The sequence below is a fragment of the Mytilus californianus genome, unplaced genomic scaffold, assembly GCF_021869535.1.
Source record: "Mytilus californianus isolate M0D057914Y unplaced genomic scaffold, xbMytCali1.0.p SCAF_11, whole genome shotgun sequence".
Classification (NCBI taxonomy): Eukaryota; Metazoa; Mollusca; class Bivalvia; order Mytilida; family Mytilidae; genus Mytilus; species Mytilus californianus.
This window is the reverse complement of record NW_026262593.1, coordinates 45462441-45486687: the sequence shown is the minus strand read 5'-3', so window position 1 is coordinate 45486687 and position 24247 is coordinate 45462441. Positions and strand designations below refer to the sequence as shown.

The 24247-nt window shown below is 32.9% G+C and overlaps 2 protein-coding genes across 2 annotated transcripts; one reads left to right on the top strand and one right to left on the bottom strand.

The window, feature by feature from the left end:
• The first annotated feature begins 621 nt into the window (after nt 1-621).
• Nucleotides 622-10902, top strand: LOC127720925 (mucin-2-like). The gene is made up of 4 exons (XM_052227661.1): nt 622-643; nt 1218-1454; nt 3283-3474; nt 10230-10902. Exons 1-4 carry the CDS (start codon nt 622-624, stop codon nt 10718-10720), a joined length of 942 nt encoding a protein of 313 aa, XP_052083621.1. The 3' UTR covers nt 10721-10902.
• A 5763-nt stretch (nt 10903-16665) lies between these two features.
• On the bottom strand, nt 16666-22517 carry LOC127720924 (C-type mannose receptor 2-like). Its single transcript, XM_052227660.1, has 4 exons — nt 22508-22517; nt 18929-19198; nt 18386-18565; nt 16666-17129 (listed from the first exon to the last, which is right to left on the bottom strand). Exons 1-4 carry the CDS (start codon nt 22515-22517, stop codon nt 16816-16818), a joined length of 774 nt encoding a protein of 257 aa, XP_052083620.1. The 3' UTR covers nt 16666-16815.
• Between the last annotated feature and the right edge of the window lie 1730 nt (nt 22518-24247).

The window sequence follows — 24247 nt, the reverse complement described above, 5'->3', positions numbered from 1 at the left end:
TTTACGGTCTCGGTAAACAACATTCACGTAAAAATTTGGGTGTGCTATCCCGTTTGAAATACGTTTTCTACAGGTACATCATGTGTACGTTGTGTTGGTTACAATGTTATTCTGTATAGAAGGAAAATGAGAACGATGTCATCGAGATTTTTAAAGTATGAATTTTTGGCGAGAAAAAAAAATATATCTGCGTCCTCAAATTTCACATATTCAAAAAAAAAAAAGAATGACAGAACTTGTGCCAATATTTGGTAGTACTAATATCATGGAGGCCCCCTTTTTGTGGGAAAAATTTGGTTGGTTATATAGGAAATCACTGAAGCATGACTGTAGCGGGGCCCCCTCTTATGGCAGTCAGTGCCCCCCCCCCCCCCCCTTTATGAAAAGTTCTGGATCCGCCACTGGTACTGCATTAACTTTCACCACGAAAACTCAAGGCCACGATGGACATGCAAAGGGGAAAATGCATATATAGATCTATAGAATTCGGAGAATTCGATTAGTTGTGCGATGTCATGTGTTGACCGAATATATATACAATGTAACACAAGAATTATCGTTATTAACACTGCCCAATATAAGATGGCATCTGTTTAATATTTAAATTAGTAATATATACTCATGTTATATCAAGAATCAGAAGGTCTGTTTGATAAAAATATTACACACTCCATCAATAACCTATGGTACATGTATATATATACACGACAAGTAAATGTTATATGGAGCGAGAGCGTGTGTATTAGGTTATCTTTGCCCAAGGACATTTCATTTGTAGGTGTCGTAAATTTTAATTTAGGTGATACTAGTACTTCTGCTGGTGGACTGTTAGTCCTCGGGGTATCACCAGCCAAGTACTGGCATGACGTTACGGATAACGCGCGTTTTGTATTTCTGAATTCGCATTCATTATAATGGATACTCATTAGAGCATATGTGTTGAGTGTGGCCGACCTCTAACAAAGGTATAAACAGTATGTGTTTCTACGACTAAGGCTATGTTTTTTTTTTCGTTTAAATTGAATTGTTTACGAACAATCGTGTTATTATTATCATCACAATGTAAGGTGTCCTGTGTCGAAGTTTGGCTATGATGTCATGTCACGTTATGAAAATCATGCAAAGCCGCATTTAAATAAATGCTGTAATATTTAGTTTTCAACTTTTCTTATAATATTATAAAATTATATTTTCATTGACGCATTTTTTTTCTGTAGATTTATCAACATGTCCAACAAGAATTCAGACTTTGAAACACGTACGTGTGTATACAGATGTATGTTTACTGTTTGTCGAAAATGAATTGTCATGGGACGATGCCCATAAAAGCTGCAAGAACCTAGGAGGAGATTTAGTAACAATAAAAGATAGTGCAAAAGAAAAGTTCATTTTGGATTCTTTAAAATTGGAACATTGGAATGCAGCAAATGTATGGATTGGTGCTACAGACAAGGGTAAAGAAGGCGTCTGGCGCTGGATAGACGGTATTTGTTTTTAAGTCTTGTAAAAATTGTTTTTTGGTATTGTTCGTTATATTAACTTTTTGTAAAAGAATCATTTACTGTCCTTAAAAAAGAGAATACCTACATTTTTTTTCAACTTGTTCCAATCTATTTCATTGGGTACGTTGGCATAAGAGGTTATCTCCGTAGTTTTCGATGAAGACGGTTGGGTTTAACTGAATATATACTGGACAGGTATTTTTAATCAAAACAATCATATAATATCTTATCTATTCTGTTGAAGAATATGACATACTAAAATAACATTTCACAAACTTTCCTTGTTCTGATTATTACAACCTGTAAATATTGCAAATCTTGTAAGGACTTATCTTAAGGAGATATATTTTAAGTACAATGAAGATAGGTAAACAAGTGTTTAATTTCCTGCGTTCATACTTATAAGCTCGAGTTGCCTCTGTATTACTATAGGCGCTCGACAGGGATCATATTTTTCTCTCTCTCACTGAAACAACAACATGAAATACGTGTCTATGAAAGTGCAATGCGGTGCGTTCAAAGATAATTCGCTCGTAAATTCAATTTTCTCCGACTATATAAGACACTAAAAATCAACGACTATTGATACTATGTTAAAATCTGTGTATATCTTTTTGAGTTACACAGTGTAATGCTTAAACAGGATAACAAGAATTACAAAAGTATTTGACAGTACAACCGATCACACCAAACACAAAAACCGAACTCCTCCATAAAATTAGACGTAACTAGTACCGTGCCAGTCTAACTGGCGAACGTGTTTTTCTTTATAGTTTGTGTTTGCCACTTTGTTAACAAGCCCAGTAGTCAGCACTACTGTGTTGAAAATGAATTACCATTGATATGATCATAATTATGAAATTATTGTTCAGAAACATAGGAATTTCTACCCTAGGAATAGATTACCTTAGCTGTTTTTGGCAAACCCTTCGGAATTTTGGGTCTATAATGCTCTTAATTTTCGTACTTTATTTGGCCTTTTCAACTTTTTTTTTCGAACGTCACTGGTGAATCTTTGGTAGACTAAACACTCGTCTGTAGTACAAAATGTTATGCTTAGTACATATATATATATGATGAGTTTATTGTTCTAATACAGTCAAAAAGAATACAGAGCAGTGGTTCTTGGCTCTCCATTTCCTATTATTTCACTTCCAAGTGCTTTAAGAGATAAAACACTCACTGAAAATGATTTATGCGTAAAATAATGCAGGTGTAAGTGACATGAAGCATGTTGTGATCTTTTTCAGTTTGTTTCAATTCTGCTTTATATGAGTACAAAAAATCAGCAAGTGTGCAATATTAGTATTAAATATTAGATTGGATTAGGATTTATTTTGGAAGGCGAACATGTTAGCACGATTTGTGGCACATAGTTCCTATTGATACTTATCTTGGAACCCTCTGAAAATCTCATTTTAAATTGTATGCTATGTGTCTACAATGTACTTGGTAAGTTCTTATCAAATTTGGCAAATATGACGTATGAAAGGTATTCTACAAATGATCACAATCGATCGGATGAAAATCATTTCAGTCGGAGACAACCTTTGATTCTGATAGGTCAATTTTCAAAATATTCTGGGAGATGTTTTAAATCGTTTTAATATTGATAAAAAGAAGACCTATTCATACGAATCTCATTTACATGTACATATCTTCCATTTTAACTCTATGAACAATCACATTTATATTATCTTTCTTGAAGTTAAAAGGTCAATTTTGAATTAGCAGGATTTCACTAAGTTTGTATTATTTAACTAAATGCATTTCCTTTCAGGAACTAGTGTAACATACGGGCATTTTGCAAAAGGACAAGGAAATAACCACAACACCGGATTTTTGTTTGCTGGTGGTTCAAACGAAGACTGTGCTCTGATTAGACGTAGTGATGGTGGCCTGTGGCATGATTATCCATGTCATCCAATCGTAGGGAATATAGGATATCATTACACTTATGCCTGTGAATTCCGTAAGTAGTCTATTATAGCTTTATATGTAGTATGGGTTTTGCTCATTGTTGAAGCCCGTACGGTGAACTTTAGTTGCTGACCTTCTACGTAATTTGGTCTATGGTTGAGAGTTGTATCATTGGCAATCATACCACATCTTCTTATTTTTATAGTGTACCTATAGTTAAATATTGAATGTTTTTGAAAAGTTACATATAATGTTGGAATGTATCATGACAAAAGTTACGGTAACACTGTCTTCTTCAATCATTCAAAAAACTTATTATTTCGATAGTAAACAAAATAAAAATGTAAGACGTAGATGCTCATAAATGTATAACACTATATATGAATAATAAATGTAGAATTATACTTTTGGTTGATTAACAACGATTGATGCAGCACAATTTCATTATCCTTTTGCAAATAAGCATAAACATTTACACGAAGCAATATATATCAAGTGTAACCCTGTTAATGGTGCAAAATGACGAACATACCAGGATAGGAATGATAAAAAATACACATTGAATTTTTACTAAGAACACAGAAATAAAATAGTGAAATTAAGATAAAACAGGAACGGAAGATACCAGAGGGACAGTCAAACTCATAGATCGAAAACAAACTGACAACGCCATGGCCAAAAATAAAAAGACAAACAGACAAATAATAGTACAGATGACACAACATAGAAAACTAAAGACTGAGCAACACGAACCCCACCAAAAACTGGGGGTGATCTCAGGTGCTCCGGAAGGGTAAGCAGATCCTGCTCCACATGTGGCACCCGTCGTGTTGCTTATGTTATTACAAATCCGGTAAATAGTCTAATTCGGTAAGTCACATTCGTGAAACGGGAAGGATATTGTAGTTACGACATAAGGAACATATCCGATATCATCTGTGAAACGGTTATTCCATAACGGTCAACCAACTCGTGATGGCGTCCGTAAAATTTACGAAGGGATGATTTCAACTTCACCATTTGGAACTCTTGGCTTAATAGCTTCCTTGTGAGCAGCAATCCTCTATCAAGGAAATCATGATAGGAAACACAAGCCCGGGAATATCGTATCAATTGGGAGATATATACTCCGTATGCAGGCGCTGCTGGAATTTGAACAAAAGGTCTGACTCGAATGTATATTTCTGTTCGAATTATTATTACAATGTATAATTATTATTACAATTATTATAACTATTATTGTTAAGATATGTATTTGAGATTTATTATAAATATTCTTGTTTTAATGCTACTATTAGCCAAGAGTGGAAATGGTACAACAAATGGTCCGACCATCCAAGTAGGTTCAACTGACATTTCAAATCTCACGAGTACTATGGCGCCGACAACGACTACAATTGAAACGATGGCACCATCAACATCTGTGGCGCCGACAACGACTACGATCGAAACGATGGCACCATCCACATCTATGCCTAACGTAGAGACACCAGCACCAACAACGATGGCGAACATAGAAACACCAAAACCAACTACTTTGCCTAATGTAGAAACTCCCGCCCCTACAATGCCAAACATTGAGACTCCGTTACCAACAGCACCCAATACTGTTATTATTGGCAGAAAACGAAGACTTTAATTTGTCATTCTTTTTCGTTTATATTTCAAACAAAATATTGATAATTTGATCTTTATTCGGATATTAAAAGAATGATTATTTTAGAATTATAATGTAAATTATTTTTAATGAGCGGTTGAGAACTTGATACTTGTTAGACCTTATCTTTTGTTGAATACCGCATCTTGTACTCGTTTTGTGTCGTTTGGTCACTGTTTAAATGATGTATATTCCACATATCCTTTCATTCATAGGAAAAATTAAAAATATTAAATATCAGATAATTGGTTTTTGTGGTCTTCCATGATCTCAGACACCAAACAAGACAGCACTTTTATTGATTTTCTTCACAGATTCACTTCACTTAGTACTACTGCTTCTACTAAATTTCGTCTATTACTATTGATAAAAATGATAATAGTAATAAAGTATGAAAAAAATAAGGAAATGAATTAATTAATTAACGTAAAAAAAGCCGATGTAAATATTGAATGGCATATCATATGCATTTGGTTTGCGTATACATTATACATTTAGTCCATATGATTGTTTGTATTCTGTCAAGGTACAATGGACATTGTAAAAACAAAAAGACGTTTTATTTAAAACTGACAGCAATAGCGTGAGCAGCGTTTTTGAGTAGTATATGCAACAAATACACGTACATTGTACCCAATGTTCAGATATTTCATGCATATCAAACCATTCTTTTGAGAAAAAATTTACCCTGGAAACACATGCAGTTGGCAATGAAAACTGACACAAGAGTTACAAAATCTAGGTACAATTAAGTTAAACTTTCTCTTCAACAGAACAAACAATAATATCACTTTGTGTCAACAACTTGAAAGGTTTTGACTTGACAACCTTCAGTTTGATACATAAGAGCCGAATGTTGTCCACAAATCCTTTTAAGTTTGAGATATGATTGTTTACTTACGTACACAAGGATGATTCTAAATTGTAAGATAGTTCAATTACAAGGGTTCAAGAACCAACAGGTATCTTACTAACTCTTTCTAAGTTCATTTGATTCAAGATGATTCTAGTATTTGTGTCTTTTCTATTTGGTTTCGTACATCAAGCAGTTTACAGTGCCGGTATGTATATTTATGTTGATATGTAAGATAACTATTCATTTATGAAAAAATATTAATATATAAAAACAAGAATATATTAAAAGATGATCCAATAAGGGAAGAATAAATTTTAAAAATATAAACTATTGAATACAGATAAATACAAAAAAAACTCACTATTTTTGCATTGTTCAAGTCAATAAGTGGAAACAAAATTTTCGATATTAATTGTGGATATATATCTTTGAGAAGACATATGAAGATTTTGATTTTAATAACACTTTTAAGACTAACATTGAACCTTAATTCAGTAAAATGCATATCATGTCAATTAGGATAAATGGACCTGGATAACGAATGGGTCATAGGATGTCTGTTTTGGAGATACACGTGCTCGGAATTCAATGAAAGTAATAATAAAAAATATTTTTATTCAGGTAAAGGAAATATACACAAATGCATAATAAGGTTTGAGAAAAAAGTAAAACAATAAAAATACCGAACCCTAAGGAAAATTCAAAACGGAAAGTCCCTTTACAATTGGCAAAAACAAAAGCTAAAACACATCAAACGAATGGAAAACAACTGTCGTATTCCTGACTTGGTACAGGCATTTCCTTAAGTAGAAAATGGTGGATTAAGCCTTGTTTTATAGCTAGCTAAATCTCTCACTTGTATGACAGTCGCATAAAATTCCAACACAACTGAAAAGTATTTCGTCCGTGTTTTCATTTTCCACATATTGAATGTTGTTTAATGCCTGTCTTTCTGTTAATTATATCAAAGACGTCAAATATGGATAAATTTGGTAATTAGATTGAGAAAATTTGCTACAACCACTTTTCGTACACAGAAAGAAAGAAAAGGAAGAAGGAAAAGACCTTTATTATTTATGAAAGTGTATTCAATTACAAAATACCGTTTTATAATAATAAGAAGATGTGGTATTACTGCCAGTGAGACAAATCTCCACCAGAGACCAAATAACATAGAAGTTAACAATTATAGCTCACCATACGACCTTCAACAATGAGCAAAATACATATTAGTACTTTACAGGCTGTTAAAATTATGAAATAGTGTACATGTTATAGCTATTGTAAAACTAATGCAATTTTCCAGATCTGTCACACTGCCCATCAAGAATACGGTCTCTAAGGTATGTTCATGAATATCTTGACAGTTGTGTACTTTTTGTCCGTGACAAAAAATCCTGGCAAGATGGTAGAGCAAATTGTAGAAGACTTGGAGGAGATTTGGTAATGGTTAAGGATGCCAGTAAGCAAAGTTTTTTACTGAATTATCTTCGTCTTGATCACTGGGATACTGATAATATATGGATAGGTGCCACTGATCAGAGCAGAGAAGGTGACTGGCGCTGGGTTGATGGTATGTATAATTTTAATCATAGCTATATATACCGTTTGAATATTTACTGTGAAAGTATAGTTATACATGTATAAGCACAAATAAAAATATGGCGTTAAATCAGAAGTTATGAATACAAGATAAATTTATAGTAAGAATACTCCATAATAATATGATTTGTCTGTAATTTGTTATATATGTTTTGTTGAATATAGTTATTTCTAAATTCTGATACTCTCGACTGGACATCCTTTTCAGATTATAATATTAATTGATTATACTTGCTTTAATCCACTTCGTCCCATTGGGGACATAGGGCGACCACATTGGCTATTGATTATAGAGGACGAATAATTCGTTTTCCGTTTTCCTACACAAATATGTATGAACGCAACGTTAAAATCCTCATTTTTAATAGAGCCATTAACGAATTACAAAAATACATTTAAAATAATTGACATTTCGTAAGGGGCTGTTGAAGATATGTATTTTCGTACGCTATAAGAATCAGTTTACTTCACCAAAATTCAGTTAAAAAAATTCCAATCGCGAATTTTTTAATAGTTCAGCAAATGCAACATCATGTAATAACATATTTTTATTACAAGACACCATCGGAAATAATCTTCAGTGAACTTTTAAGGGTATCAAAACGAGACAGGTAAAATCACGTGTTTAATTGGCATCTGCAAATAACAAGAACCCCTTCACTTAAAAGTACTCTCTCTAATCTTTTCATTTATCAGAGTATGTCAATATTTTTTTTCTAACAGCAACTATCTTATTTCTTTATGTAGGTAGCAAGATTTCTTACAGCCGATTCGCAGATGGACAAGGAAATAATCACAACACAGGATTTCTGTTTGCAAATGGTGGTAATGAAGATTGCGCTCTCATACGACGTGATGATGGAGGTCACTGGCATGATTACCCGTGTAAACCAATACTAGCTTTTGGCTATACCTATTCGTATGCCTGTGAATTCCGTAAGATATAAATATCATATGTTTCATTCAAATACAGAAATACAGATCATGTGTCAAAGCTTCCTTCTAGGTTCTCTTCTGATAATAACTACGTAAACATATGAAACTTCCTTAAAAAGATGAAGATATGTGTCCTTACGTCATAATTCAAGGACCCCAAAACGGTCTTCACAATAGAAAGTATACCAGAGCGTTGCCAGATCCTTGTAGGTGAATCATGCTCACATGGTCTGTAGTTTATTAAGATTGATCATGTGTTTATTAGATTTAATGCAAACACTGTACATTTATATCTTAACATTGAAATATTTTAACACGGCATGGACTTTGCTCTTGGATTCCTGATATCTGCACGTGATAATCTGACTTTGAAAAATGATTATCGTTGAAGGCTGTACAGTTGCCTATAGTTGCTTGCATCCAAGTGATTTGCCTATTGTGGACTGTCTATAAGTGGCAATCTTACCACATCTCCGTATGTCTATTTAGGGTACTGTGTGGCTTTAAGAATGAGCAAAACTTATAACTTATATAGTAAGCTATAAAAGGCCCCAGTATGACAAAAATGGGAAGCAAATGAAAAAAGCAAATACCTGCAATGATTTATGCTTTAAATAATCAAAGAAAAGGAAATAAGACAGTCAGCAATGCACAATTGTATGTTAAAAATAGCCCAATATAACTTCAGCTATAATTACATTCACCAGTACGTATAACCGTTCACCGCAGTATATATAAAAGTATGAACACAAATATTAACAAAACTACTACATACTGCATGACCAGTGAAGGTGCTTTCATATCAAAATAAGGAGATATGGTATGCTTACCAATGAGGAGACTCTCAACCACACAAGACCAAAAGACTATAGGACGTAATCAACATCTCATCTTCGGCCTTTACCTATGAGCAAAACATATATATATATATCGCGTAGTAAAATAAGACACCCGGATAGAAAATGTGAATCAATTTAAAATCCTACATTGTACATCCTGATTTAATCTTGTAATATTAAGCTGCAAACAATTTTGCCTGATGACAAAACAAAAAGAAATCTACTGGACTAAATGGAAATGACATATCACAAAATCATAAGTATTGTCTCAACAAAATTTGTTCTAGTACTTCAATATCCCCGTTTCTCTGCATTCCTTATGTATAATTTTGAATAAACAAACAAAACGCCTCAAGGTCGAAAAATATCTGTCAACTATCCGTCCGAACTAAAATCCCAGGCCCCTTCCAGATACCAAAATGGTTGATCTAAAACAAATTATGTTTGCATGGTATGTTGCCGTTTTAACCAACGTTAATGTGTTAAAGCTTGAAAGCAGAAAATTTAAAAAAAAAAACGGTAAAAAAAATAGTTTAACACGGACCTTGATGTTAAAGATTTTCAATTATGCCACTTTTTATATTCGCAGTTTTATGTGTAACAGTTGTTACAGTTACCATACACTATGTGTAACACTTGTAACACATATAGTTTTTTTAAGTATAGATATAGTTGACACCATCGACTCTATGTGTAATAATAATTGCACTCTAAGCGTGTGCTTTCATTTGTTTAAAGTTATTTTATTACATATAAGATTTTTATTCCACATAGTGCTGCAACAGTAATACAAAATATCCACAGTTATTGACATTACTTAAAATACTTAATGTATACCTTCTTTCACTGTCATATTCTCATCAGCAATGTTTAAAAGATTAGATCAAACAGCCGAATTATTTATTTTCCTTTTGTAGCAAAAATAAAAATGGCTACAACGCTTGCTCCTATGACCAACATTTCATCATCAGCAACGACGACGGTGATGTCGTCAAAAATAACAATGCCACAAACAACTGCAATGTCTAATGTTGAAACTCCAGCGCCAACAACTATGCCGAAGGCTGAAACGCCAGCACCAACAACAACTATGACTAATGTTGAAACTCCAGCGCCGACAACAATGCCGAAGGCTGAAACGCCAGCACCAACAACTACCATGGCTAATGTTGAAACTCCAGCGCCGACAACAATGCCAAAAGCAGAAACTCCAGCACCAACAACTACCATGGCTAATGTTGAAACCCCAGCGCCGACAACAATTCCAAAAGCTGAAACTCCAGCACCAACAACAAATCTGCCTAATATTGAAACTCCAGCACGTACGACACCTCAGCCAAACAAAGAAACTCCTACCTCTACCCTTCCTCCACCAACGGCTATAATTGGGCGCAGGAGGCGCCGTTGAAACTCTATTTATTTCATCTATAATTATCAATTTACAAAACAATTGAAATGTTTATATGAAACGACAATGCCATTGATTATATGACCTATATTGATTATATTTCTAAATTGAATAAGGCTATCACAATGAAATTGTACTCATCATAGCAGTCAAAATATAAAATAATAAATAATTGTAATAATTGTCGCATGCATTCTAAGCCATTCTGTTCTTAAGTTGTTAAAAGACTTCAAATTTATTGTATTGTGTGAAGTACTTTTGAACAAATGTTTAATTGTCCTCTTTTAATAATAACTCATTCCGATTCCATGATTCCACAACATCTTTGCTTATAAGATCACAGCTGACATATCGCCGTTCTTCATCTCAAAGTCGCAATGGGTCCGTCAACAGGTCCAAACGATCACAACTCATTGCAGCATTCACAAATTTGTATAGAGTCGGGATGATTTTAAGCTTGACATGTCTTTTGTTTTTTATACACTGTATGTCTTTTTTTTTGTCGTTTCATTGCTGTCTCGTTGAATTATCTCTTTTTATTCATATACATTTTCTCAGCAAAAGTGTTCCTTGTTAATACATGATTACAATCGGGTGATATTGATATGGGTATATAATCAATATGAAATATTTCAATACTGGCTGTTTCGAAACTAAATTATATTGTGTTGTTAAAACACACGGTACTACTATATTCGGCATATATATACAGTATTTACAAAATATTTTCTACCTTTTTGTAGCATTTTCTGACAAAAATATCTTTTTGTAGCTTTTCGAGAAGTTAGTGTGAATAATATTATTTAATAGTATATAGAATGAATCACATAGATATGAATGTTTGGAAGCCTGATTATTAACAATATTAATATATGTGGTTACAAGATAATTTCATGAGAATTTTTCATACCTTCATGACCGGAACAAGCTTTTTATTGTCATTTCAGGTTAATTTTTAAAAGATGAAATTGTATGTACATTTTTCAAGGTTCTGCATTTTGCATGGTTTTCATGGACAAGGCTTTAAACCGTATAATAACCTAAACATGTTTTTGTATCGTTGGGTAGCTACCTCATTTATACCGTGCATCTCTATTTTTTTCATTACATTGAAGTACATTTAAATAAAAAATAGTATGATAATCAAATCAAGTATTTTGATATTCTCCGAAGACACAAGAAGTGATACAAAGATCGATTTTGGTTTAAACACTAGTGGTCCAGAAAAACCTTCAACAACTTGGAAGGGATACAAGTTTTCCAATTTTCGTTCTTCTGGGGAATTTTTCGAAATACGTCACAAAGGAGCATAGTTACGATATCCCTCTAATTTGCATCTGAGGAGCATACGATTTCTCGCAAATTTGTATATCCGAATACTGAAAAGTATGATGATAGGTAAACCTGCAATATTATACAATTATAGCCTTTATATGAGGTCGATACGATGTTATATCGACCTAAGAGAAGCATATTGACTGAGGACGAAGTCCGAGGTCGATATGCTTCTTTTGGTCGATATAACATCGTATTGACCCCAACCAAAGGCTACAATTGTTATATTATCAATCAACAACTATTGCATGAACAATGTAAAATTTGGGTATTTCTAGAAAGTATTTTTAGTAACATGCTGTATGCCCCGTGCAATATGCTTTTTTTGACCTACGAAAAGCTAAACACAACAGTATTGGCGTGCAAACTGAGTAAATACAAATCTACATGTGATCAAGTTTAAGCGAATCACAAATCCTTATAAATATTCGATTAATAATATCAACTTATATTAAAAAAAAACAATAATTTTCGGGAGTTCATCCCGCATATTATTGTTGGTTATAGATGGAAAATTATAAATAGTATGTTTAGGCAAACCAGTAATTATGGATAAACATGCAACAAATGGTCTTCACGTTATTCACAAGGGATACGCTTGATCCTAATCGGTATAATTCCGTCAAACTATTAGGTTTTAGACTACGGTATTGTTCGTCATTTGTGAGTTGTTGTTGTTTTTTTTTTGTTTTTTTTTGGGGGGGGGGGGGGGGGGGCATGCCATCCAGGTCAATAGATGAATATCTTAATTGGAATAATTGCTATACTGCGACCATGGTAAATCAGGCCGTTAGTTTTCTCGTTTGAATTTTTTTACATTTGTAATTTCTGGGCTTTTTATAGCTGAAAATTGAGTATGGGTTTTGCTCATTGTTGAAGGCCGATCGATGACCTATAGTTGTTTTAAAATTTCTTTTTCATTTGGTCTCTGATGGAAAGTTGTCTAATTGTCTTGGATAAGATAATAGAAGTCTTCTAATATCATGAATTATTTTTCAAAAAACAAGTACTTTTGAATCTAGACAATTTTGAATTTTACTTTTAGGTTAAATTTTTGTACGTTATTTAGTAACTTTTGTTATTCTGCTGAACGAAAATGAAAACGGGGAAGTCTCAAAACCTGCAATAATTCTGACAATCATAGTTCCGTCCAAAACCAGGAAGATCGGCAGTGGTTGTCTTTTGCGATGTCTTAATGTTTTAGTCATTTTACAAACTTGATTTTGATGGCAGATCTTTAGAAGTGTCTGTTAAATTAACACTAGTCAGGTACAACCTAATAAGCTCCTGAAGCTTATGAAACTTATTGGTTTTTAACAGATGGATTTTGCAAATTTGTTTGACTTTTCATCATACTTTTCGGTTATTAATTATACAAATTTGCAGGAATTGTATACTCCTTCTTGATGTGATACTAAAATTCCCGAGAAGAACGAAAACTTAAAAAAGTCTTATTACCGCCATATTGTCGACGCCAAGTAGTTAAATCTTTTTCAGGACCATAGTGTATAGACTCTAATTGACCCATCCATTAATCATGCTACCTTCCAGAAGATAATAATAACTTCAGTAAACTAGGAACGATTTAGAGTTTGACAATTTGTATAGATACTTGTATATTTGTTGAAGAGCATATGTTGATCTCTTAGACTAGATATTTACTGGTTTTTGTTTCATGGGGTTGCTGTATACAGTAACTGACGGATATCCTAAATCAAATGTAAGACTTACTGTTCTTATATATACATGTTGCCGTTTCAATAATGATATAGTAGCATTGTAATCAGCATTTTTGTCAATCTGATCAGTCAATCCTTTTTATATGCTATTTTGGATCATCAAAAATATCAAAATAATGATCTTGGCCTCAAAACAGTTCCAAAACATACCACTGTTACAAAAGAGAGGCGGAAGATACCAATGGGATATTCAAACTCATAATTCGAAAAAATACAGACAACTTCATTACAAAAATAAGAAACGAAAAACAACGATAAGACAAAAAACACAGAAAACTAAAGACTGAGCAACACGAACGCCACCAAAAACCGGGGGATGATCCCAGATGCTCCAAAAATGTTAACTGCCACACACTTCTTTAAATGGGAAAATTGATTATGGCCTTTTATAGGTATTCTCTAAATTCTTCCCCAGATCTATCAATGTGATGAATGTTTTCAACTAGCCTCCCAAAGTAGACGTGGTCATCGTCTTTATACATCATATTCAATAATTTATGCAGTGCCCTTGTGTAATCATCCCTATTTTTACTACACCCTCCTAAACTGAAAACAATTCTGTTTAAAGTATGTTTCGGACCCTTGCTACGGATCCTATGCGATTCAATACAATAGTTAGGACCGGTTTCTTGTGAAAATATTCCTAACGAGGATCATTTTCGAAAAGGCACAATTTTTCATAAAATTCACAAGTTCACTGTTTCTTCTATGTATACTATGAGGTTCTAACAAAATCATAGTTTATTTCTAAACATAATTATGACAAAATTATGGATGCCTGAAGATACATGTACTAGGTCAAAACTGTTATTTGTGATAAATTTTGGAATATGAAGAGTATTTTTTTTAAATGCATTAGAGGGTCATTCTTTACTAAACCACAATTCTTCTTTTAAATTGTCTTTACTTCCAAAGTAATTCAATCGTAATAGAGATGTTCTCTTTTTTCTAATAACGAAAAACATTAAGGACGGACAGCAACCATGCATTAAGCTGTTTGTTTTCTCTATTGAGTTGTTTCATATTTTGTCATTCTGAGGACTGTTATTGCTTAACATACGGTATGACTTTTGCTCATTGTTATAGGCCGTGTGGTGACCTGTAATTGTGTTTACATTCTCATCTATTTGTCTCCTGTGGGTAGTTGTCTCATATACAATCATACAACATCTCCTTATTTTTATATTGTTACAGAAAAAAATGTAATGTCAATGCAATCTAAATCTTACACTTAGCCCCAACAACTATAAAAAAAATCCCGAACAATCATAGGTCTGTTTTACGTTCCTTCTGAAGATCAACCTTCAGTATATATATATATATACCTTTTACAAATATCAGGAAATATGAATCGGATCTAGCATTATCATTTAACATTCAAAATATGGTGACTACGTTGAACGAATCTCTATATTGAACTTGATAAAAAATGCAATTATAGTACTATGTTTGCTTCATGCCATGACATACAACTGATCGAATATCGGCTGTATGTGTCGACAGAGATGTAAAAGCTTCGACAAAAGCCTTCGATTTCTCAATATGCATTTTTTAATTTTATATAGATATAAGAAGATGTGGTATGAGAATACCTTTTGTTCTGGCGGCGAATCGAATAAGAAGACATGCAGGCGAAAGATACCAAAGAGACAATCAAACTCATAAGTCGAAAATAAACTGACAACGCCATGGCAAAAAAAGAAAAAGACCAAAAGACAAGCAACAGTATACAAAACACAACATAGAAAACTAGAGACTGAGCAATACTAACCCCAACGAAAACCAGGGTGATCACAGGTGCTATAGAAGGGCAAGCAGATCCTGCTCCACATGTGGCACCCGCATAGTGAATAACTATATTAATTTATCTGTGTAGATGAAATAATCAAGAGCTCAGTGATTTCATTCAAAGGATGTTTCGATATGCAAACCGTCAATTGATCATTGAACCATTTAGCCACCTGATACATTTTAGCTTTTCAATTCGTTCTTCTTTGTAATAACTTCGTATTTGTTTCTATGCAGTTATAATCGAACGATTAAAGATAAGAACATTGTTCTATATAAATACGTGTAATAGACACAATAGAACGTGACACACATCCTTGTATGTAATTATAGTAATACAATTTGCGTCATTGTCATCTTGATAAAAGTGCAATGTTGTTAACGTTATTCGGTATATGATTTACATGATTTACTTAATAAATAAGAAATATATAAAATGAAATAAATTAAGTGTATTCATTTTAACTGTAATATAACATAAATGGCACAATATAAATTGATGTTCAATAATTAAGTAAACGCTATATATTTTATTGTATCTTTGAAACAAATATTTTCGTTGACATACGTGTTATCTTCCTTTTCTAAACTGTTGACACTTGCTGTGCGAGTACATCATTTCTATTTAGTTATATTCATTTTTGAAGGAGAACACTTCACCGTCGAGCTCTTTTGTTGTTTTCTCTGTACCATTGTTATTTACGCTGATCTTGTCTAAAGTTATATCCCTTGCGTAGACTCTCTTTAATGTAAAATTGTCTAGACTATAGCTAGCTATGGACCGTTTCGTGATAGAAAGCCGTCTCTGTGTAAATTGACCTATAAGTGTCTTTTTTAAATTTTTTATTAATGGACGGACAGTAGACTTACGTATACTTCACATCTCATTCATGCATATTGATCAATCCATAGAACAACTGTGCCAAAAATATACCTCTAGAGGACGCCATGTGGATATGCCTCTTATTCAAACAAAATGCTGAAAATAACTTAGTGTACTAGGCAAATTATATTATTTATGGGTCGCATAAATAGAAAAGAGGTGCACATCGACATTGGTGAGGCAAAATAGTTATATTGACAAACAAAACAAACTTTTATTTACAAATAATAAAAAAATAACAAATACCATATAGGACAGGCGTAACTATGCTTCATTTTATATACATATATTATGCACAGATAATTTAAAAAGTAATCGCAATTTAAATCACCAAACTTATTTCATTTTCCTCAGCCGATAACGACGGATTCTTTATTAACTATTACAGCACTAGGAGGATTGTTATTCATCCTAATTGTAAATGCTGTTGTATCTTTATTAGGTGCGGGTGTTTCAACATTTGGTAAAGAAGTAGGGGCCGGTGTCTCAACGTTTGGCAAAATTGTCGGTGCTGGTGTTTCCACGTTTGGCTGAATTGTCGGTGCTGGTGTTTCAAAATTTGCTAACGTGGTTGAAGTTGATGTTCCTGTCTTAGGCATAGTTGTTGGCACAGGCGTTTCGACGTTCGTCATAGTTGTAGGAGATGTCAAAATTTTAGGCATTTCTGAAAAATACGTGTGTTGCTTTTGTTGTAAAATAAATTATTGTTAAACAATTATGTATGCACCCTACAAAACAATGTCTGCATAAATGTGTTGAAACGAATTGATGTTGTCTTTGCATACATGTCAATTTCAAGGTGTTAAAAATATGATGCAAACCTTATTGCATCTATGGTATCCTTTATTTTAAGTTGTATTGTAAAGAAGCCATCAAGAAAGTCACCTTTGAATTATTAAGAGAGAGGTTTTGGTTTTTAGTTTTGATTGTCCTCTCGGTTTCTTCTTGCGTTTGTTTTATTAAAAGAGTCATACAGAAGAATTCTTGTCACACTACCGTTTATTTCTAATACTTCGAAAGTGAAAGGTAAGAGATTTAAACATTTAGGCAATAAAAATCTATAGGTCCAATAAAACTGACAACAACATGACCAAAAGGATAACAACAAAAAGACAAACAACAGTACAGAAAACACAGTACAAAAAACTTAAGATTGACAAAAATCGGTGATGGGTTCAGGTGCTCCGAATGGGGAAGCAGGTGAAACATGTCATGCTATATGTAATGGGTAATTATGCCTTTATGCATGTACTACTGAAAAAAATACTTTTCCTCTATTCTATTTTTGTTTTGTTTTTTTCTTTAAATATTAAATCCAGGTTTTGAATTCCATTTTATGTAAAAGTGAAAGGTCAGAATACGAGACAAATGCAGCCCCCCCCCCCCCCCCCCCCCGAAAATACAAGAAGTATATAGATTCAAAGCAACTGAATTACAAAAATCACTTTTTTATGAATGTCTGAAAGACAAGTATCTTGCAAACATCTGGAGGATGTTATTGATGGATATATAATACTATTTACTTTTTGAATTGAAGAGACCACATAATTGGCCGATTTATATTTTCCCTCTTCAAAATTCGTGCATTCGCGCGATCGTTTAAAAGAAATGTCCTGCATTTAACTGCAAAGGTACATGTATTAACGATGGTAAGACGTGTCAGAACACGAAGTTACATATCGTTGCAATGGTGTGTTCATTGAAACTTCAGGGGGTATATTTTCATTAAGTTATAGGGATTTATGTCTAATACATTGTATATACGTACAATCTACGTCATGAAAAGGGGAATGAAAAAAAATCCCAACCTTACATTATATTTTGGAGGTACATCCCGGCTGTTCGTTAGTAAAGATTTGTTTCAATGTATTAACATTGGCATATAGGTATTTATCCGTTTGAAATCTAGATAATACTTACTATATTCACAAATACTCGAATAATGATAAGCTGGGCCACCACTGCAAGGAAAATCATGCCATTTATAAGAGTCATCAACACGGATCTGAGCACAGTCCTCAAAAGTCCCCTTTGCAAACAGGAATCCAGTTTGAGTCACTCCTTGGCCATGTTGCCAGTAACCCCAGGTCATCTGTTCTCCTTATCAAATATAAATATTTATTTCGCTTACTTTTGATATAACAAACATATTTTGAAAACGTGTAGATACAAATTGTTTTCCATGTCCTTTATATTTTGAATTTAACAATTCTCTATAAGCTTTTCTTCAATTAAAAACAAAAATTAATATCATCTTAGTTTGAAATGTTTCAAATCATTCTTAGACGAGTTATATTTTGTTCAATATTAAACTCAATTTTGTTTGTACAATTTAAGGAAATTCACCATTCGAAAATAGATTAACTATACAGAAATACTGATATTGATTTCTGTGACAATATGCAGTTATGTAAGGTGAACATATGTGCTTACTTGGTCCAATTACTGACACGTGATATTTACCTGTGACCCACTTCCATTCCCCTTCCTTGTCTCCGTCTGTTCCGCCGATCCAGACACCCTTTTTGTCCCAACGAAGATATTTCAAAGCATTCATTACAAACTGTTGTTTTGTTAGGTCTTTGATGACAGCTAAATCTCCGCCATGTTGCTGACAGTGTCTTCTAGCATCATTCCATGAATGTTCGTCGTGAACCATTTCAAAGCATGTGTCTATGTAGGCAAACAAGTTTGAGTTCCGAGGAAGAATTGGAGGACAACGAGTTATATCAGCTGTAAAGAGTAAACGTGAATAAAGAAAATACGACGGGCAAATTAATATGCAAGTCCTGCAATATACTATCAGGCTTTAATTTAGTTAACTAAAGAACAAAAATACATACTATTCTATAACCACAAAAACGAACCATGAATAAAGCGAAAAATACAATCAACTGGCGAATAGACCAATTGTAGAAATTAACATACTTTATATATTATATAAAAATGAGGGATAAACTTCAATGCAATTGCAACACAAGAACACAGGACAACCCAAAACATGTAAACCGCTTAAATTGAACAAAACAACACTTGTTGACCTATAGATGTCTTTCTTTGTTGTTTTTTGGTTGTTGTATAATTTCCGCATCTTTATTCCTCCACGAATAAAAACTGACCACCACGAGATAGCACAATAGTGCTGAAAGTGGCTTTAAACACTAATCAACCAATCAATGTATTCTGCAAATTAAAGTGTCTTACCTTTGTTAAAGATGACATTTGCCTCTAATAGTACAACGAAAAAGCTTAAGCATAATAATACTGTTTCCATTTTTGAGTTATTCTAATTTTTCACATGTACATATGAGTTTGCATTCACTTTATATAGATTCAGTCGTACCTTATCAACATAAACATGTAGATAAACAATGACCGGGGGAATAATGGCATTTCTAGATAACTACCAAAACAAATCATGTATACAATGAAATTTAAAAACAATGACTGTATGTGTCCGAATTTTGTTAAACTGTACAATAACAAAATTTCGATATCTTGATTTCTCGTACGTGTTCTTATCGGTCATCGAATGTCCGAACATTGAACATGGTGAAATGCAAATGAATCAAAGATAACATGAGAACAAATTAACCCTTTATGTTTACGCAGGCAAGAATATTCATGAAATATGAATATCAGTTGCTTTCACCGTAAGTGTATACATCTATGCTTTCTGGAAATGGAATTCATTGCTTAGATTTCATTTTGAGAAAATTAAATACTTATGTTGTTATATTTCATTCATTAGTTGATAGTTTAATTTATGTAAAAAACGATAATTTAAATGTGAACTTTTCTAAATAAGAATTGTCAATTTTATCAGATTCAAAACTAGAAAGAAACTGGAATATATTCTTTTGAATTTTATACACCGATTAAACCAGGGCTGTGGAAAGTCTATTGGATAATTGCACTTTTATCAAATAAAAAATCTTCGGTTCATATGAAAGAGTTATTTAACTGTATTAAAGTGACACACAAGCATGTTTCGATAGTTTAAAAATGGATATCTGCTTTTCAGAGTTGCCGCCCTTAGCACAAATAGAGTTCATGATAGGTGATCTGGGTTACTTGTATTCTCTAGACTTAGGAAATGGTTTAGATAAGATCGGGAAAAAATATCTTACAGACGTTATGAATGAACGTCCTTTGTACTTGATAAAATTTCAAATTATGTTATTTTAGCATTAATTTATCTATTAGACTTTTAAATATTTGCAAGTATTTTGTACCATTTTTATTACAATCATATAATGTTGTTTGTAAATACTATGTTTTTGATGACGCAGGTGTCAGTACCCCGCTGGCGCTTGTCCCCGTTGTAAAGGGGTAGTTTCTCAATAATATATATATATAATTTAATTTTGGATGTAACGCGTCTTCCGATTGGCTGACGTTGTTTTGTTTATCAGCTCATAGACATAATTTTGTCATGTGACCTTGACGTCATCAACGTTTTTTCATGATTTACTCCGGTTTAAAGTGGAATTAAGAATAAAATTATAAGAAATGACTGTAATATTTTTTCTGTCTATTCGAAATAACATCAAAAAATGTGGTGCACACTTTAAAATAACCCGCTACGCGGGTTATTCAGTGTGCACCACATTTTTGATGTTATTTCTTCATAGACAGAAAAAATACTACAGTCATTCCTTAAATATAAGTGAATTTATACTATAATATGAATAAAATGGATGCTGGGTATATTTCAAAGAGACAGCAACCCTGATACACAATAAACCTAGGAAATCCAGCATTCGGATATATGAACTGTTTATATAACTTTTCAAACAATAAATTGTTAAGAATAAAAAAAAAAAAATAAATAAAAAGCAAACCAAAGATAATCCGTCAATATAAATTTTCCCAAAAGTCTGAAAAATTACTGGTAAAACTGCACCCCGGAATTCAATAGATATTGTTTTTATAGCAACGACTGTTCATGGGTCTGCCGGTTTTTGTCGACTATAGGGGGTTGCTTAGACATAATTTGTTAACTTGTTTTTGTCTTTTAAACCGGTTCAAACAAATGGAAAAGCGTTATAGTACCTTTAGCGTTGGCAATCTTATCTGAATATTTTCTTGGCTAAATCACACATATGGTTTCATCTCTCATATGTAAATGTATGATGTATTCGACGATTTCATTTCGTTTTTGCTATGTTTGTATGTTTGTATATTTGTTTGTTTGTTTGTATGTTTGTTTGTATGTTTGTTTGTTTGTTTGTTTGTTTGTTTGTTTTTGTTTATTTGATTTGTTCATGTTGGTTCTTAGTTTGCCTTTCTCGAGAGTATATAAACACGGTCTACTATAAATGAATCAATGCAAAATTAAAGGAAAACAAATATATATAATATATCTGTACAGGTACATGTATGAAAACTCATGATCCTACACCCTGTCGCTACTGTTTACTTATATATTTTGGCAGTGTAAATGCGTTTCTCAGATTGATTATGAAGAGTTTATGTTAAATCTGTTGTTTGTGTACTGATTAATACTGTATATTCTGGGAGAACATGATTTATTTGTTAGCTGTAATTGGCTTTGAACAAGCTTTCTGTAAATGCGAGTACTTGATCGTTTATCGGTGCTTTGTGTCTATTGTTTTTACGTTGGTCATTTTAGCACTTTGTATCGATCTATTGAGTTAAGCCCTTTGTAACTGATTTTTACAGTTTGTTCTTACGTTGTGCTGTTACACAGCTGTTCCAGGTGAAGGGAGGGTTAAAACTCACAAGTATGTTTAACCCGCCACATTCTTTATGTGCCTGTCCTAATTTTTCATGTAGGTACCTTTTATAGCCGACTATACGGTATGAGTTTTTCTTCTTTTCTTCTTGTTGCAGACCATACGCTGACCTATTTTTGCTTACATTCACGTCATTTGAACTCTGGTGGCTAGTTGTCTCATTGGCAATCATACCACATCTCCTTATTTTTATTAAGTCTAGTCCTAGGATTGACCAAAGTTAGGAAAACCTAACCCCAAAACGTTTAACCGACCTTTTGATCAATACTTGTCGAATACTAACTGATGTTCATTTCCGTAGGAACAATACTTCTTAAGATATCATTTGTGACTCTGCTGTACATATAAGTGTTCGTATTGCTTTTTATAAACAACAATCATTATTACAATTTTGAATTCAGTATTTCATTTCCAATATTTCCATCGAAGAATGCAACAACAATTTTATTCAAGCTGATGTAAATTATCAAACCTGTTTTAATGTTTTCAAAAATTTATACAGGCTTTAAATGATGTTGATAATGGACAAATATTCAACAAACAGTGACAAACATTGCATGCATATGTCCAAGACACAATGTAGTCTCGATATCGACGATATCGAGTCGATATCGACAAATAATGATCCAAATGTTTATCTGCTACATTTTTCTATATAGACAATTTAGTTTCTCCTGGTTCGTCTAATAAAGATGTCGATATCGACGACATCGACGATATCAAGTCGATATCGACACATTATGTTTCAAATGACTATCTACTACGATAATCTATATAGACAATTTGGTTTCTCCTAGGTCGTCTGTTTTAAGATGTCGATATCGACACATTATGTTCCAAATGTCTATCTGTTTTACATTTATGTATATATTAAACAATTTTAGTTTCTCCCAGATCGTCTTTTTAGATGTCGATATCGTCGATATCGACGACATCGTGTCGATATCGGAAAATTATGTTCTAAATGTTTATCTCCTTCAGTTATCTGTGTAGACAATTTAGTTTCTCCTGTTTCGTCTGTTTTAAGATGTCGATATCGACGATATCGACACATGTTCCAAATGTTTATCTGCTACAATTATCTATATAGACAATTTGGTTTCTCCTAGTTCGTCTGTTTAAATATGTCGACGATATCAATTCCATATCAACATTTAAACATTTTCTTCATAATTTGTTTCTCTATTTATTTCTTTTAGTTAGTATACGTACCTTAATTACACACAAACACGATTTGCAATGAGACAACAGACCACCAAACACAAAAAGAATGAGGATGTTAACAACTATACGTCACCTAACAGTCTTCACAACAAAGATTAACGATATTACCGGCATAACAAAATATCAAATATTTCAAATGGCAAAAACAAACATCCTGATTTATGTATAAATGATAAACAAAAATCAAAAATGACCGACAGCAACGGACGACAACCAGTTAATCAAAGAGCTCCCGACAAGGGTCAATCACAATAAGGATGTGGCGAGGTTAAACTTGTTCGTTAAAACTTCCCTTAAATCTATGACGGTGGTATAGCATTAATACATAAAATTTAACAAATAGACAAAATCACAAAGTACCGATCTAAGAGTACTCGAAACTATTCAAATAAAGTTAAAATCTAATTTCAACCAATAGATAAACCATGTTTTCTCTGTTTGAAATGGGAACAAGTTCACATTCCATGGATTTGAATTTTACATAGCAAGTCATGTTTGTACTATATCTGCATTTTTAGATCTTTGTATGCAACCATATCTCACTTAGTTAACACCTAAATTACCATGTCAGCCATTGTCAATGTAATACAAGCAAACATTTTGTTTTTTTTTTTTTTTGAAGAATACATTAATGTGTTTTAAAGGATACATTACTTTGGAGAAGTGACCACCTGATTGTCTTTTAAAAAAATAAATAGATTACAATTCAGCCATCATCTATCCTTATATCAATCTTCGGTCTTAATTTATATATATAATCAGCTTGTTATGTCTTATTTTTATTCATTATCTTAAGTCA

Excerpts from the sequence above, each read along its gene's own strand:
- LOC127720925 (XM_052227661.1), top strand. The coding sequence starts at position 622 with ATGTTATATCAAGAATCAGAAG. Across the intron at positions 644-1,217 it reads GTTATATCAAGAATCAGAAG|ATTTATCAACATGTCCAACA; the intron begins GTCTGTTTGATA and ends TTTTTTCTGTAG. Across the intron at positions 3,475-10,229 it reads CACTTATGCCTGTGAATTCC|CAAAAATAAAAATGGCTACA; the intron begins GTAAGTAGTCTA and ends TTCCTTTTGTAG.
- LOC127720924 (XM_052227660.1), bottom strand. Across the intron at positions 18,566-18,928 it reads GGAATGGAAGTGGGTCACAG|GAGAACAGATGACCTGGGGT; the intron begins GTAAATATCACG and ends ATATTTGATAAG. Across the intron at positions 17,130-18,385 it reads TTCGAGTATTTGTGAATATA|AAATGCCTAAAATTTTGACA; the intron begins GTAAGTATTATC and ends CGTATTTTTCAG.